We start from the raw sequence: 16412 nt of genomic DNA on the forward strand, positions 1-16412 counted from the left end.
CCCTGTGTATGCGAACAAGTTGCTAATTTTCTTTTTCTGAATGCTCCATTTGTAGTTTTAATAAACACCGATTCATAATGGGCACTGTCATGACAGAAACATGGTAATACTAATACTAGAATGCGAGCATTATGTCATACTTACGGTGAAAATGGCTGTTCATTCAAAAACTATTAGAAATGTATCCGGTAGGTTACTTGTTTTGTATTGTCTGTCTGCCTGTACAAATTTGTTCTGACCTAGCTGTTGCTCGTATTTCTTGTCACGTTTGAACATTTTTAGTGTATTGTCTGATTATGTCTTGTTCCCCCCCCCCCCCCCCCATCTTATGCAATGTCCATAAAGGGCTTTTAGAGTAAATACAGTGAGAAAGAAAAATAAATATTCAATTCGATTCGATTCGCTTTCGGCATTATTCGATACAAATTTGATTCGGTCTCAGAAACTACTATTCGCACATCCCTAGTAACTGAAGGTAGTCAAATGAGGTCAGCCTAAATGAACCAATGATGACTACCATGATGGCATACGGTGCGCTGAAATACTTACGTGTGCTATTAGGACAGTTGTTAGAACCAATCGGAGGAGCGAGAGTTGTAGCGGAGAAGTGGGGCGGCTGCTTTACAAGCTCAAATGATACTACTCGGTGAGCTGCAGTGGGCTTATACGACACTGAAGACGTTTTCAGAGTGCCGAGTCGTGGCTTAATAACGGAGATGCTATAGGTCTTTGCGACGCGCCCAGAAGCAGGATCTTATGCACGTGAATGTTATGGCATATAAAGTATCCACGAGGAGAGATGTTGGCCAGCTTCCCCCGGGTACTGTTACATCTTGATAAATGAGAGCCCTTTACAAGTTCAGCCTAGCAATCAGACACGTATTTCAAAAACCTATGATGGAGGTAAAGGCGTCATCGTTACATAGCTGTAGAAGAAAGAGGCGAGCCAAGAGCTGTTGACATCGAAGAAAGACAGTGTCTTCCGGGGTGCATTAGTGTACACCATGTTGTTTGTTCAATGTTTCTTTCCGTGTTTTTATTCGGGAGTTCAATAGAGGCTCCCCGAGAAGACAGGGTTTTTCTTCAATGTCGACCGCCGTTGAGCCACTTCACCAACAACACGTTACCTTCCTTTAGTACCATCTTACCCTTACATAGAGCTCCTTAGTTAACCTTTATCTTTCTTTTTAATTTAGGTTCTTTCATGTTGAACTGCAAGACACCTTCGGGATCGGCCCGCGTTTTTAGACACCACTATCTCAGAGACTGGTCCGCGTTTTTCATTGAGTGAAGCGCATTATTACTGCTCCGTAACTAGCAATACTTCGCACTTCTTATTTGTTGCAAGCTTAATTTTGGCGCCTTTCCCGTTGTACAACGTGCACTAGAGAGCCTCATATTGTTTAACTTAAGGAGCGAAAGTGGCTAGATGCCCAAATCCCGCGAACCCCAAATTGATCGTAGCTCGCGATAGAAAACCTTGACTTAAAAAAAAGAAGAAAGAAAGAAAGAAAGAAAGAAAGAAAGAAAGAAAGAAAGAAAGAAAGAAAGAAAGAAAGAAAGAAAGAAAGAAAGAAAGAAAGAAGTATGTGTGCGCCTTACAGAAAATCGTTGAGGCACCAATTACAACCTAAACAACAATGCGTCCGGTGGCCAATCGCAGGCAAGAAACACGCTCTTCAAGACCGACAGTTTCGCGCCCTGCAAGAAATCCTGCTAGCAAAACGTTTGCATTTTACAACGAGTCTTAGTACAGAGATGCATTCGCAAAGCGGGCGACTCTTACTTCTGGCATGTTCGGCTCATAGTAGATGGTCCCGCTAAGCAAGTCCGTGTGGATGCGAGGATAGTCGATGGCCTTCTTTATGTTCTTTTTCTCCCAGAGGACACGGATCGCCACCTGGTCAAGATGTGACATACGCCGATGCGTTAAATGGATCGTCCGGCGACCTTAACCTTTGAAAATCGGTCCTCGTATGAAAGATCACTTATCGTTAAAATTAAGGCAGTGTGACAGCGTTTGTTCACGCACAACTAATGCAAACATCGCCTTGCATGACGTCGGACAAGTTTCACGCCCTTGCTTCTAGTGGCCTGGAGCTGCCGCTGCAGTGGTAACGTCTGACGTTCAACAAATCCAGAAATCTGCAACTCAACAACAACAACAAAAAAGGGAAACCCTGGATGTCGCTCCAGCCGCATCGTTGAAATCGCAATTGTGTGAAACGAGCTCTCTGAAAATCGCATTGCGACGCATACGACCGCACCGATTTTTTTTTTCGCTCCAGTCGCTGCATGTGAAATCGGCTTTAACCGTACTTATTCACGCGTTTTTGTTGAGCGGTGTACGCAGTCGAACGCCCCAATAACGAAGTTCTTGGGGCCTCCCAAATCATTCATTACACAGGTCACTTCATTGTAAAGGTGGCGCACCGTACAACTCATATAGAACCGGTACAGAATTGTTCCTTCGTTGTACAGATAATTTTGTTGTCGAGGCGTTCGTTGTAGAGGCGCTGGAATATTATCGGAGTGTGCGTGTAGAATCCTCAACTATAGGCGACGTCCTGAGTTAGCTTCGCGTCGCGTCGCGTTGACGAATGCGAACGCTTGTAGCCGACAAAAATATTCGTTATACTCGCTACAACCAGTGGGAAATGACACTGCACCCTTTGTCTGAAGCAGCCGGCGTGTCATGTCGGCTTCTCGTCTTGTTTCATTCGCGTGTAGGATTCGATTGCGCGGTCACAGATAATCAGTTCACGCTGTCACTTTCACGAGATGTCATATATCATAATGCGCTTTGGTGCACGGGATCTGTTATAATTTTAAATTAGCAATATTGTTTTCTATACACATATTAATACACATATTTCAATGCGTTAGCATTTAATTTATGCTGCAGCGAAACGTAATGCCACTGTAGAAATAAGTCATCGTGAGCCGCGTACTGCAGCGTTACTCCACCTTCGCGCTTCCCTAAGAACGTGGCGCCATCCAGCGCCGCCACCAGGAAGCCTGCGCGTGACCTCCGAAATGCATGCCGCGCCGGTGTGTGACAACCGCTGAGAAACGCGTCATGCAGCAACCGGGCTCCTCTCTCGCACTTCGGATGGATGAATGGATGTTATGAGTGTCCCCTTTGGAACGGGGCGGTGGGCTGCGCCACCAAGCTCTTGCTCTTATACTGCCTAATGTCCTACCTAGGTTAAACAACAACAAGAAAGAAACACTATGAACTCCCACAACCAAATTTTTTGATCCCCTATTGCGAAGTGTGCTTTTGTACGTCTCCGTTATTTTTTGTCGTTTCCCTACTTTTCTTCCTCCAATCCTCCAATCGGCTCTTCCTATGCTTCTTTCTGGACACGTTACGCCATCTAGTGGCACTACCGAGAAGCTAACACGTGGTCTCCAAGACGAGAAGCGTGGCGTACCGGTGCCTGTGAACGATTAGAGCTGTTCCTTCGCTTGCCGCGCACTCAGTGGCACATACTGGCCCAAGTTGGCGAGAGGATCAGCCGCACATACCCAGTGCGTTCATGGCGCTGCAAGAGCGTTGGTGGGAAATCCGTTCATTGAAAAGCTGCACATGCCCAGTGCATTCGTGGCGCAACCTGCTAACGCGTCGGGCTGCTGTCCTTGAGAAGCCCTTGAGACGGTTTCGATTCCGCTCAGTATCGGATAAATTTAAGGGATCTTTTTGGTCATTGAAGAGGAGGCACATTCCCAGTGGCGCACGCCTATATTTGCCTAAGCTGGTGTCAAAGGCGTTCATTGGAGAGCGCACACGCCTATTGGCACATACCCACATAATCAAGTTAGCATCGAAGTGGTCAGCACAACCGAGTAGGACATACCCAGTGCTCCAAGTCGGCGTCAAAGAATTTCTTCGAACAGTGGTGTCTATAGCCCAGTCACGCATCTGCAGTGACACATGTCCGCGTTAGATACGTTCGTTGAAAAGCGGCATGTATGTACACATTGCCACATACTTGGTGACCCAAGTTCGTCTGATGGTCGATTTCGAACCCTGTTGCCTCAGCGCAGCAGCCCTGTTCACTACCCATTCGATCACGGACTACCCAGTGACCCATGTAGGCAAACAAACAAACAAACAAACAAACAAACAAACAAACAAACAAACAAACAAACAAACAAACAAACAAACAAACAAACAAACAGATATATAGATAGCCCCTGGAAAGTGCGGACAGTACCCAAAGAACGAACACATTAATGAGCGATGGTTATTGTTGACATCTCGGTCTTCAGAATGCACTCAAGACGATAATGAAAAGTACGTCCTGTAGGATAGGCATCTAAAGCAGCTTTTAAAATTAATTGTATCAGGTTCTGACGATATGCGGTCCAGAATCACAGTGTGGTTATGATGCGCGCCCTGTTGGAGGAGGACTCCAGATATACATTTCGCGTGCTGCCCCTCAGGCACGCGGCCGCTACGGCTGGTATCGATTCCGCGACCTCGTCCTCAACGGCGCCGCGCCATAGCCGCAGTGAGCCCAGGTGGCTATTACCAGCAGTAAACAGGTCTCGCGAGCAAATATAAGGGAGCGAATCACGCTTGTGATAGCGCACGTTGTTCAGCATTAAGAAAATTTGAAGCGCTTGCAAGGAAAGAAGCGCGCGTACAGTTTGGGCCTACTGCATCCGTTAGCTCATTCTCTCATCACGTGCGCTTCCCCCCCCCCCCCCCCCCCCCCGCTTTTTTTCTGTCGCAATACAATTCATTTCCCAATCATCTTATCCGTCACGCCGGCTGACCCATCTAAGCGGTAACTGCGGGGTGTCATCGTCCAAGCCTATACCAAGTGGCTAAATGAGCGGTATGGGAAGGCATTGTTACGAAATGCGCACTGTTAGACTAAAGACCTCCGTAAAAAATTTGCACGCTTACGTTACCAACGGCTGGAAAGTGTCGATTATTTTGCCGGATTGGCAACTCCGTGCACTCTATATACGTCGGACAAAAAATGCACGGCTGCTGTCGCTCTTTCCGGTGCACATATTCGTCGCAGGGGCACAGCAGGCTGATTTCGGCTGCTAAATAATTCGAGCGATTCATCGCTGGGCAATTGCACGATTTATGAAGTAGCGCGCTGCGTTCGTAGCCGGGCACATGTCACGCTTGTCCGGGGAAAGCAGCGCTCGTATACACATAAGTGCGTATGCGGGCTGGACCATCTCAAATAGTATGGCATCGGAAGCCTGCGCACTCCCGTGCGGATAGCGTTTTCTGCGTGAACCCTGCCACAATAAGGATACTTTTCTCCTGCAAGCACGAACGGAAATTCACACCCGCGGACGTCTACCGCTCCTGGTGCCACGCACCGTCTCCCGCCCGCAGTTCCGAAATTTAACGCTAGGAGGATTTCAGTGGCGCCCCCTACAGGCGGCGTACAACGCCTATGCACCGCTTCGAAGATATGTAAGCGGCCCGCTTTTAAGCGATGTCCGCCCGCTTAAACAAAAACAAAATAAAAATAAGACGAGACTAAAAACACAAATAATAATAGTATGAAAAACAGAGGTGAATGACTCGTCAGTCGGACGCAGGTTTAGTACATCGATTTCCTGGTCAACGCAGTGTGTTTATATGCGAATAAAGACATCAATAAGGACGTCATGCAAAGAAAAGAAACACCAGTGGGCCGACAACAATGTATCTCATGTTCGTTTTCCTCGTGTGTTCCGAAGTCGCCATGAAGCGTTGCCTTATAGACGCCGGTAAACATCACGCACCGCTCTCTCTTGGTGGGCATTTATCTCGCTCAAAGTGCAGTGGGGCACACGCGCCGCCGAGTTCAAACTGTTGCTTTCCAGTTCGAAGGAGGGTCGCGAGCCCAAAGGGCGGTACTAAAGATCCCTTCGCAAAGCGACGCGGAGTACCCGTCTTTCTTTTTTTTTTCTCCCGTAGCAATTGAGAGACAGCAAACTGTTATCTTAAGGAGGCTGTGCACTCACACGAAGTATCAACCAAAGCGTGCGCCCACACACACTTCCCTAACATTTGGAGCTCCCGCTGAGACTGACTTCGCAGGACGTTTCCGTGTGCGGAAGGTATAGATACATTAGCAGCGTCGCGGGAACACTTTTGCCGCGGTGTGTGATTCTCTCTTTCACCCGTCGCCGCAGCCGCACCACCTTGATAGAGTGACTGATGACTGGTTTCGTTTGCTCGACCTATCTTGCGAGTGAATATCGGTGGCTGCCCTTCCCACTTAAGAGCGGCCGCGTCGTGACATACTTTTCACGGAACGGACCACCCCAGCGAGCGACCCATCCGCGTTCCGAACGGTGCTGAGTTTATACAAGTGCGACCGCTTCAGAAGGACTTGCGCATTACCTGTTTCTTTTGTATTACCTGGTGGTGGTTGCGTATGGCGAACGTCTACATTTATTTTATTGCAGAAGTACAGCCAGCTCCGATGGGGCTACAGGCAGGAGTGGGTAATACAGAATAAAAAAAAAATTACGTGGTTTCAATATAATTCACGTAATGCAAGGCAAGAAACAATGTATTAATTGCCCAGAGAGCAGTAGGTCAGATACATTTGAAACAATAGAGATGCACTATTTGCGAATAATAATAATAATAATAATAATAATAATATGCGCGGAACACTTCAGCGATAGAGAATGAGGCATTGACGATATGGCACCTGTTCAAACAACATTGAACTGCCAAACTTGTGGCTACATCGTCCGAAAAGTGTAGTGGAACCTGCAGCGAGATAAGAATGCAAAACACACACACACACACACACACACACACACACAAATGAAAGGCAGGGTGCTAAGATTGCTTGGTTAAGATTGAGGCAACCGATTTCATACTGTGACGGTGTACGGAAACAACGAGTTTTTTGAACGCCCACTCGTTTTACTGGGGTATTCCCTCAGTTCTTTTGAATGCCGGGAGCGACTCGGGCACCGTTTAATCGACTCGACGTACAGGCGCGGCCACTGCTAGTGGCAACAAGAAGCCCGTGCCATCGCTGCGCGGAGTGCCCGGCTCGCCTCATGAAGTCTTGCGGCGCAGGCGTAATCCAAGCGATTGGCGAAACGCCCGCGGAGTCGTCTGCTACAGCAAGTCGTTTGCTCGGCAATTAAAACGCGATAATCGGCCCGCACGGTCACCGGTGCTTTTCGCGCTCCCGGTGAGCGCTGGGTTGTCGCTAAGGGGTGCCAAATACGGACACGATGCGTCAAGAAGGCCCTCACTATTACGATATATACCAGGATGCATCATGTCGGTGCCACCGCGCCCGCCCGTGGCGCAAGAAGCCCCGGCAGCCATGCGGGACGATTATCGCGTTCGAATAGCTGAGAACTGTGCCTGTCTTTGTGAATGCCTATAGCTTCCCACGGTAAATCGAAAGCACGCATTTGAGTCCGTCATTAAGCCGTCGAGCCTGCAATAACGTGCCTGTTTGGAAAGAGTGCTCGGTGAAATGTGCCGGCTGTACGAAATCATATACGAACCTATTCACCCTACATTACTCGGTGAAACCACTACTCTCGTTCGCGTGATTCTGCCGAGTTATCCATATCGACCCGGAATCCTACTGCTCCACAATACCTACGCATCAACTTTGCTGCCTTCGTCAAATCTTTCTAGAGCATATGTGTGGCAGTTACTCAAACCATCCCGTTCCACCTTATGTTTCTTTCCGTGCTTCACAATGACCCGAGTAAATGAGGGTGCCGACATTCGCAGTAAATGAATATCGCAAAGCCCGAGCAACAAATACTACTTCGTTTTGCAAATAACTCAGTATTCGTGTACTTTAATGAAACAACGAAAAGGAGTGGGTTTGAGGACTTTACTTACATTTTGATGGCTCAAAAAATTTGCATGTTAGTGGCGAAGATGAAAGCCGCATTTAAATTGCGAACACGCAGAGCTCTATTTGCTACCCGTTATTTTAAAGCGAAGCTTTCCTTGCGAGCCCTCCCAGAGTTTCCTGACCGTGGTTGCTGTTGTCTTCAAGAACAGCTCGAACTGCGTACCCCGATGGTGGGGGTCGAACCTCGGTCCCAGAGCACTGCAGCCTCATGCTCTAACCATTAGGCTACAATCGCACGTACACGTACTTCTATGGTGCTAACGCCAGCTAGCGCTTTCAGACGATCACCGCGTGAGCGACGCTGCGTAGCACGGGTGCGCGAGGGCGTATGCTCGCGCGCCGGTTGCCCTCACGCCAAACATGCACGAATGAAATCGGCAGACTTGCAGCATTTGATTGAACGTCTCATGAAAGTTTCGCCTCACATAGATGACAAAATGTGCGTTGGATCTGCATATGTTTCTCCTCTGTAGTGTGCCATTCAAGGGTGCGTTTGGAAAGGCTGTACAATCGGAGCGTCGGGCGTGAATACAGGTGCACGTCCCCTATAGCGAAAAAAAAAATACGAGAGATTATACACGAGAAGGCGATGCGTAAAGGCGCTGGCTGATGTGCGTTTCCGTTTATAGTTCCTCGCCTTCTTTTTGCGCTGCAAGACATTCGCCTGACCTCAAAGAACACCTATAGCCCGCAAACAAGCCATCCCGAATCCAGGCAAGCGAAGAGGCAAACCTGGGCCATGCTCGTGGGGATGCGCAGTCCACCGGAACCGGCGAGTGCCATCAGCGAGCCGTTCGGCCCCAGCACCAGCATCGGCGACATGGAGGTGAGGGGCCGCTTGAAGGGCGCCATGCTGTTGGCGCGCCGGGCGTCGCTCTCGGACACTTCGCCGTCGCTGCCGCTGCCGCTGGCGTCCACCACCCGAGTCGCCATGTCCAGGTCGCTGAAGTCGGTCAGCGCGTTGTTCAGCAGGATGCCCGTCTGGCGCGACATGCGCAAGCTGCCGAACCTGCGGGGTCCGCCAGTATAGGAGCTCGCGTTTGGAGGCAACTGTGCAATCATTCCATCCGCCGATACTAACATACGGGGCAGACATTTGGAGGTTAACAAACAAGCTTGAGAAGAAGATGAATACTAAGAAGGGCGGTGTATAAATGATCGCTCAAGAGCACGTCTTCTCAGGTGAGAATGGTACCGGATCACATTTGTCGCATCGCTGCAAATATTGCACGTGCACGTGAACCACAGCTGCAGAGAGCACGATTATCTTACATAGAAGCAGGGATACCGTGGCACGTGAACTGACGGAGGCCTTCTGTATCAGAAACGTTGGTGAGAGATGCATCAGCGTGCTCTCGTTGTCGCATTACACGAACGAGTTACATATCCTCATTGACCGGCTATGATAATTTGTTGTCGACCTGTTCTTACGTCACTCTTTGTGTTGTTGTGCGCATATCTGGGGTTTATATGCATGGTGAAGTGCGGGTAAAAAAATCAATTGCGAATGTGCGCTCGTTCGTGTCTCTCCTTAGTCCTCGTCTCATTTTGCGCCTCAACCTCGTTTATAGTCGTGCACCAACTAGCCCGACAGTAGGAGTCACTATATATTAATCCAAAAGCAACACGTACACGGCCTACGATACTCCGTATACATAGTTTGCACGTGACGTCACGAACGCCGCTTCTCGCCGTACTAATACGCAAGTATAACAACCACGATGACGTAAGTGCATCATATTATGGCGCGTACATTGTTTTTGCTTTTCCACAGTGACCGTTCTTCACCGGCTTAACATTGTTATCGGTTTATCGCTCAAAGCGAGACGCGCTCGTCGTGCAGTCACGTTTCTCGTTTACGCCGTTTCTAGACGTGCTAGTACCACAATATGGCGGCTGCGATGAAGACAATGAAAACCATGAGTATAGTAGAGGGCTTCGGGTTAATTCTGACCACTTGAGTGTTCCTCAACGTGCATTTGAAGTCGCGATACATCACCTGCCACGCAGGTCGGGAATTGAACCCGGCCGCCCCCTCTACATAGAAACGCCATAGCCAGTGAGCAAGCGCGATTGGATGAGTAGTCGGTCCACCAACTTTGTTAACCAGGAGACCATATGATGGTAGCGCGACGGTGAATTAATTGACAGCTCGGAACACTCGCACATTCAATGGACAAAAGAGTTTTCATAAGAATCCGCTAAGGAAGGTTCATAATACGTTTTCTTTTTTGTGTCCTCCTCAGAAACAGCTCTAGATTTCCTTGTATTTACCCGTTACTCTCCGACGTAACTCCTATATTCGCTTAGTCCACTCATGAATGGAATTCAGAAGAACTCAGTTTTTCTTGAAAAGCGACTTGAAATACTGCGGCAAGTAATTTTTTGTGTGTGTGCAGAATCCCTTTATTTTAATCGCCTAAGACAGATAACGCTGTTTATACCTTTTCCAGGTGTATTACGTGAAGGGATAAACGTTATACTTGTGGGATAAATCACAATTTCTAGGTAACCTAACTAAACAGCATCACTAATTACTTTCCTTATTATTTTCTCTTGGGTAAACGTTGAACATGGAGAACTGAGGCTGAGTCACGAGGCTGGGTAATCATTACGTCATGTATATTGTGCATAAATTTCATAAGAACGAGCACCATTTGCGAGTGGTCTGTGCGTCCCTAACAACCCGGAAAAAAATAATAATAAAGATGCACTGGCGTTCCAGTTAATATCGTTCAGAGTCACGCTATGGAGCTCGCTTTCTACTGATCTTTTTTCTTAATAATTGTAACGTATACCGAGCACTTACCGAGCGCATTAGCCGCTTTGTGCGCAGTTTATGAAAGCGGTGCTGCCAACTTTAAGCCCTATTTAGCTTCCTGTCAGTTCCTGCCTCACTTTCCTTCCTATACTGCTGACCGACGTTCACAGGTCGGCCGCGAAATGTACGCAATTACGGTGTGATCATCATACATTTGACTTCAATTTAAACCATTTCCTCTCTCTGTTTACGGTGTACTGCTCCCGGCTTCAGTTTCACAAATGCAATATGTGCTTTAAGAAGGATTAGATCGTTAGTAGTGGTGCTCGAGTATTCGAAATGGCGAAGATGAATTCGATTCAGCTTCAAGAAATCACAATTCGAAACAGTTGAATAATTATTGCTGTTCGAATATAATGGATAACGACTTCTAAAGAAGCCTACAAAACAAACAAACAAACAAACAAACAACTTCTGACTGTTCCGAATGATTTCGTTGCCGGAGAGCCGTAGTGGCTGCGCAGAGGCACCAAGGGCCGCATTCAGAAAGTTTTTCTTTCGTAAGTGGCATCTCTCCATTGGTCGGCCGCCTTCGCTAATGACATGTCCACCATCATGATTGGCTGACGTTTTTTCTTACGACAAATTTTAGCGTAAGATATTTTTTTGGATATGGGTGCCCAGATCGTGAGTGAACGCATGCGGCAAGTAACTTCAGTCCAATAATTTACACTCATTCATTAAAGATGTCTCGCCTTATATGGGAGCCCGCGAAGTCGTTCGATGGATTTAAACAAATAAATTTATTATTTGGCAAAACTAACCTTGTCCGCATCTCTTCTGGTGGATTAGCGGTGCTGTAGTATAACAATTAAATCCGCCACCGAACACAACACACTACGTTCATTTGGTGACGTGCTGCTTCTTTATTATTATGACTGTCACTGTCACTGTCATGGTGTACCAGTTACGATCCCCTTTCAGTTGTTTCTCACTTACAAGCTTCTCAGTTGACCGGAAGTTGGATTGATATTAAGGGTTACATGTGTCGCAGAACGTAAAAAAAATGTTTTCGTTTCTTTAAGTGACTCCGCGGAATCTTTCATTTTACTTTGTATAGGAATGAGAAAATATTGTACGTTCGATTTGGAGGTATATCGTTTTCTTTTTCTCGAGTATTCATATTCGATTAAGCTTGGGAGATTTCGCTACTCGAACTCCCGTTATAAGCAGCGAAGTATTGGCGTAATCGTGTTAACTGCAGCACCGGCGAGCCCGCCCAGATGTCGTTGACCTTCGGAGCGGATAAACTTGCACAAGCGGAGGCTAGCAAACGCACGCGTTGTGAAGCGTGCTCGAGATGACGAGGGCGTCTCCCGAGGGCGCGTAGAGGATGAGGTTGCTGGTGCCCTTGTCAGACTGCGGCACGACTCCGCGCAGGTAGTCCTCGGGTTTTCTCGCTCTTTCCGGCAGTATGTTGTTGAAGGTGTCCGACGCGTAGTGCGTGGACAGCATCTGCTGCACCTCCTGCGGCGTCAGCAAACACCAACATGAACGTGACGTTCGCGCGCATGCGTGAGTACAAGAACATTCGAGGGACATTGGAGAGAGAGAGAGAGAAAAAAACAATCATTGAGATGCTTCATTAAATTACCGTAATACAAAGCCGACAAAGCCACTCTTATCGTTTGCGCGAGAGGCTTGGTAAACCAGAAAAGACGCGCAAACTAAACGCAGGTGGCGACGCCGCCTTGAAGTTGCCGCATCTGTTAGCGCGCCGTCACAGCACGAATTTCGATGACGTATGCTTAGGCATGGTTAATTTTTAATATCTAAGGACAGACTATATTGTATCCTAAGAAGGCTCAAACACTGAACTTCGAAAGTTTCAGAGACATTTTGGCGCAGCCACAACGGCCTCAAATCGGAAGAAAATACGCCAGAACCTACGACGTCACACTGACGTACAGGTACAGGTGGGAGAAAAATAATAACAATGGAACTTTTTATCTTCCTTTTCTCGTCTAAGAACACATTACTGTAAAATTAGCGAAAAGGGAGTTTCGAAAGAATACGTTACCAGCGTAAACTTATTCAGTGTTTACAGACGGACAGACGGACGGAGTCCGTACCCTCCGTATGTCGACGTAGTCGTCGTCGCCCAAGAAGGAACGCTTCTGGAGCGCGTACTTGAACGTCTCGGCCAGGTAGTGCATGTTGGCGAGCGTGATCGCGTACTGCTGGTTGCGCGTCGGGTCGTCCCGGCTGCGCTTGACGTTCATGACGTTCATTATGTAGGAGAGCACGGCGCCGGCCGTCGGCGGCGGCGCGGTGTACATCGTCAAGTCGCCGGCGGGTCCTCCGCGGAGCGTGGTGCTTAGCGCCTCCTTCCAGACGGGCTGGTAGTTGGCGAGGTCGGCGCCGGTCACAAGCGAACTGGTGCCGTGCGTACCTTCTGCAGGGGTCACGAGAAAGCACGGCGATAAACGATAACCTTCGGTATTCCTAATAGACGTTAGTGCGAACGGTACGACGCCTGACTACATTCTAAGCATTTTTAGCGCCTTTACGGGTGTATAAAGGGTGTTTTGATTGTCTCATGGCTAACGCCCTCACGTTTGACGGGTACGCAAGGCGTTGGTGGAGACCAATGAAGGTATCTTGTCTTGCCGACTTATTCTGGCTTGTGAAAATGATGACAGCTAGCAACAGACGACCTGAACGGTGCATTAAATAAGTTTCGAAGCTATTGCTGTCGATTCTCTTGTCAGACATTTCTGTCCGCCCAAGGTTGTCTAATTAGAGTTATCAAGCACGCCTTTTCTAATCGCACGTCTTTGTGAAAGCTCGTTGTCGTGCACCAAATTTTTTTAAAAGCCCTAACGGTAGGGGTGTTACCAATGAGACAAACCTTACACCCTTAAAGATGCAAACATCTTTATAGTATATGGCTATGACCACTGTACGATATGTGCTAAAAGCAGGCAACAGGTTCATGTACTTGTGGGAGTCCACCGACTCGCACGCACTCTCTGGAGACGCTCCCCCTAATTGGGTAATTGGGCGCGCAGAGACATTCTGTTTGGTCTTACCAGTGAACTAGCACAGGTTTGATCAGCAAGATGCATTGACATTGGGTGTTCACAATAAGCTTTAGTGCAAGCCGTAGACGGAGTTTGGAGACAGAACAAGGACCTACTGTCAACTGACGTGCTTGTTGCGTCCCACCCTTACTTATAAAGAATCCGCTATGAAGCGTATTTTTTATTGCAGCAGTAATTATACGGACGCTGGAGGCGCATTCGCGCCGTTGACGTTGGCGTAGCCGTCGTCATGCTGTCCCGCTGTCGACGACGCATGCGCCGCTCGCTCGCGGTGGGTTAGGTCTACAGAGACGCGGGGTACGGTTGACTGCAAAAACGAACTAGTGCATGAACCGCTTAATCAGCGCGATGGTGGAGGTGAGATAGCGTTTTGCTTGCTGCTGCTAGTATGAGGTATTTGTGCTCGCGCACTAGTGCGGTTTTTCTTTATTTTAGCTGGACCTAATTTTTAAAAATTGCCTGTGGCAGATAGCACAATTCTGACCCTTTATCTAAATTACTCGATGAGGCGGCCTTTAATTCTACGAGAATTTCTACATGCTTAATAGAATAATTAGGGTAACTACATTTATTAACTCCTACATTAATTACGGCATATACTTCAATCTACGAATTGAAGCGTGTGAGTTCGCAAGACCTATCGACTTGGAACAAAACTGCAGGACTACTCCAGTTTGGAGATATTAATTTTCGAAGTGTCTGACGAAATGCATCGGCGCTCCAGCAGTTACGTTTGTGCTTCGGTGCACAAAACAGCCTTTTCTGGAAAATAGAAAGGTAAGTGGAACAACAGTGCAATTCTACCGCAAGTCTGATTATGTGTGGTGTTCTATGGCGCAAGGGCCAGGCATGGCCAAAGAGCGTCATGACGAAGGTAATGTTAACGGTGCATTGTCAATGGCGTAGACAATGAATTCCTCATGGTATATGTGACATGGCTGTAAAGAGGCCTAGAATCTGTCGCTCTGGATGCCGTAAAATATATTGTTGCTAAAAAAATGACACTGACTAAGTAGTGCTGTGGGCTATGGCAATGTGGTTTCGTTAAAAGCATGATGCAATAAAACATAACATTCACACTTTAGCTTCAAGAAATCCTTTGAGTACAGGGGCTGCTATACGGGCGCTGAAAATTCACTGGCCAAATGATTTCCAGAGTGTCTGATTCAGCTAAAAATTCTAAGACTAGTTTCGGATTAAAAAGCGGTTCCATTGCTAATAAAAAATTTCTGGTGAAGAGGTATATTTTCACGATATGCAGAAATGAAGTACTTTTTCCTCTGTGCTTCTATTGCACGGCATTGAATAAGGACGTGCAGGACTGTGAGATTTTGGCCGCACTTACTACAAGTCGGAGGATACCCCCCAGTCAAGAGGTAAGAGTGAGTGCCGTAAGTGTGTCCTATTCTTAATCGGCAAAGGAGCACTTCGTTATATCGTGATGTTCTCTCCGATACCCAATATCCTAATGGGGGTTTTATCAAGTGCAGTTTATTTGATATCTGAGCATTCCACTGTTGCTGCCAGTGGATTTTCAGCTTGTGACGCAAGTATGCTTTAAGATCTGTGGCTGGGATGGGTATGTTTATGTCCGTGTCACTAAAAGCTACCGAAGTAGCTTTCTCGTCAGCAGCTTCGTTGCCTTTTATGCCACAGTGGCCAGGTACCCAGCACAGAATGATCATTTGTTTAGCGCTATAAGCTGAGCATAGCAATGTATACAGTTCATTGAAGATAGTGTTTTTATGTTTATGTACATTCATTAGGGCTTGGACTACACTCAATGAGTCTGTGAACACAATAACCCTAGTCAGATTCGTTTGCTTGATGTGCTTTACTGCAGAGAGTATTGCATATGCTTCTGCTGTAAAAATACATGTATGTGGGTTCAATGTACCGGATAGTAAAAATGCTGGTCCTAGTGCTGCGTAAGGAACACCAGAAGAAGACTTAGAGGCATCTGTGTAAAATTCAGCACAAGAATACTTCTCCTGAAGCTCAAGAAAATGTGAACGTATGTGTGCCTCAGGTGCTCGTTTTGATATTTCAGCAAACGAGAAGTCACGTTCGATAGTCTGCCACTCCCAAGGCGGTGGAAGCCGCGTAGTTCCTATTATGACATTCTCTAAAATCGACGCGCCGGTTTCTTCGGTCAATGCTTCCAACCGAAGGGACAGAGGAGGCCTAGTTCCTGGGCGGTTACGGAAAAGCCTAGCCGTAGACAGGTCGTGTATAACTGAATGGCATGGATGACGGAAATCTGATTTCACCTTGAGGGTGTAAGAGAGACTTAAATATGTTCTTTGAAGATGTAGGGACCATTCGTTAGATTCAGCATACATGCTTTCTACGGGACTAGTCCTGAACGCACCAGTAGCAAGACGGATACCCAAATGGTGGACGGAATCGAGCATCCTCAAAGCACTAGGCGTGGCAGAGTTATACACAATGGCTCCGTATCAAGGCATGACCGTATAAGACTTTTGTACAAGCTCAAGAGGCGGCGTCTGTCACTTCCCCAAGATGTGCGGGACAAGAGCTTCAGTAGACTCATAGTCTTCAAGCATTTCATTTTCAAATATTTTAAGTGTGGTATAAAAGTTAGTTTGGAGTCCAAAATGAGGCCTGGAATTTTTGTGTTCATGACTCACAGATCGCCGTTCTCCATTAAGATCA

General features: G+C 47.3%; 1 protein-coding gene across 1 annotated transcript in view; it reads right to left on the minus strand.

Annotated features, from left to right (window-relative positions):
- Nucleotides 1–1169: 1169 nt before the first annotated feature.
- LOC126523037 (scoloptoxin SSD14-like) overlaps nt 1170–16412 on the minus strand; it is a 35626-nt gene continuing 20383 nt past the window's right edge. Inside the window, exons 6-10 of the mRNA XM_072288931.1 lie at nt 12765–13087; nt 11972–12159; nt 8604–8880; nt 5287–5293; nt 1170–1950 (exon numbers count right to left, since the gene is read on the minus strand). Of these exons, the coding sequence (XP_072145032.1) occupies nt 1748–1950; nt 5287–5293; nt 8604–8880; nt 11972–12159; nt 12765–13087 (998 nt within the window). The 3' untranslated portion in view covers nt 1170–1747. The remainder of the gene's footprint in view (nt 1951–5286; nt 5294–8603; nt 8881–11971; nt 12160–12764; nt 13088–16412) is intronic.

Source organism: Dermacentor andersoni, chromosome 6 (assembly GCF_023375885.2).
Source record: "Dermacentor andersoni chromosome 6, qqDerAnde1_hic_scaffold, whole genome shotgun sequence".
Lineage (NCBI taxonomy): Eukaryota > Metazoa > Arthropoda > Arachnida > Ixodida > Ixodidae > Dermacentor > Dermacentor andersoni.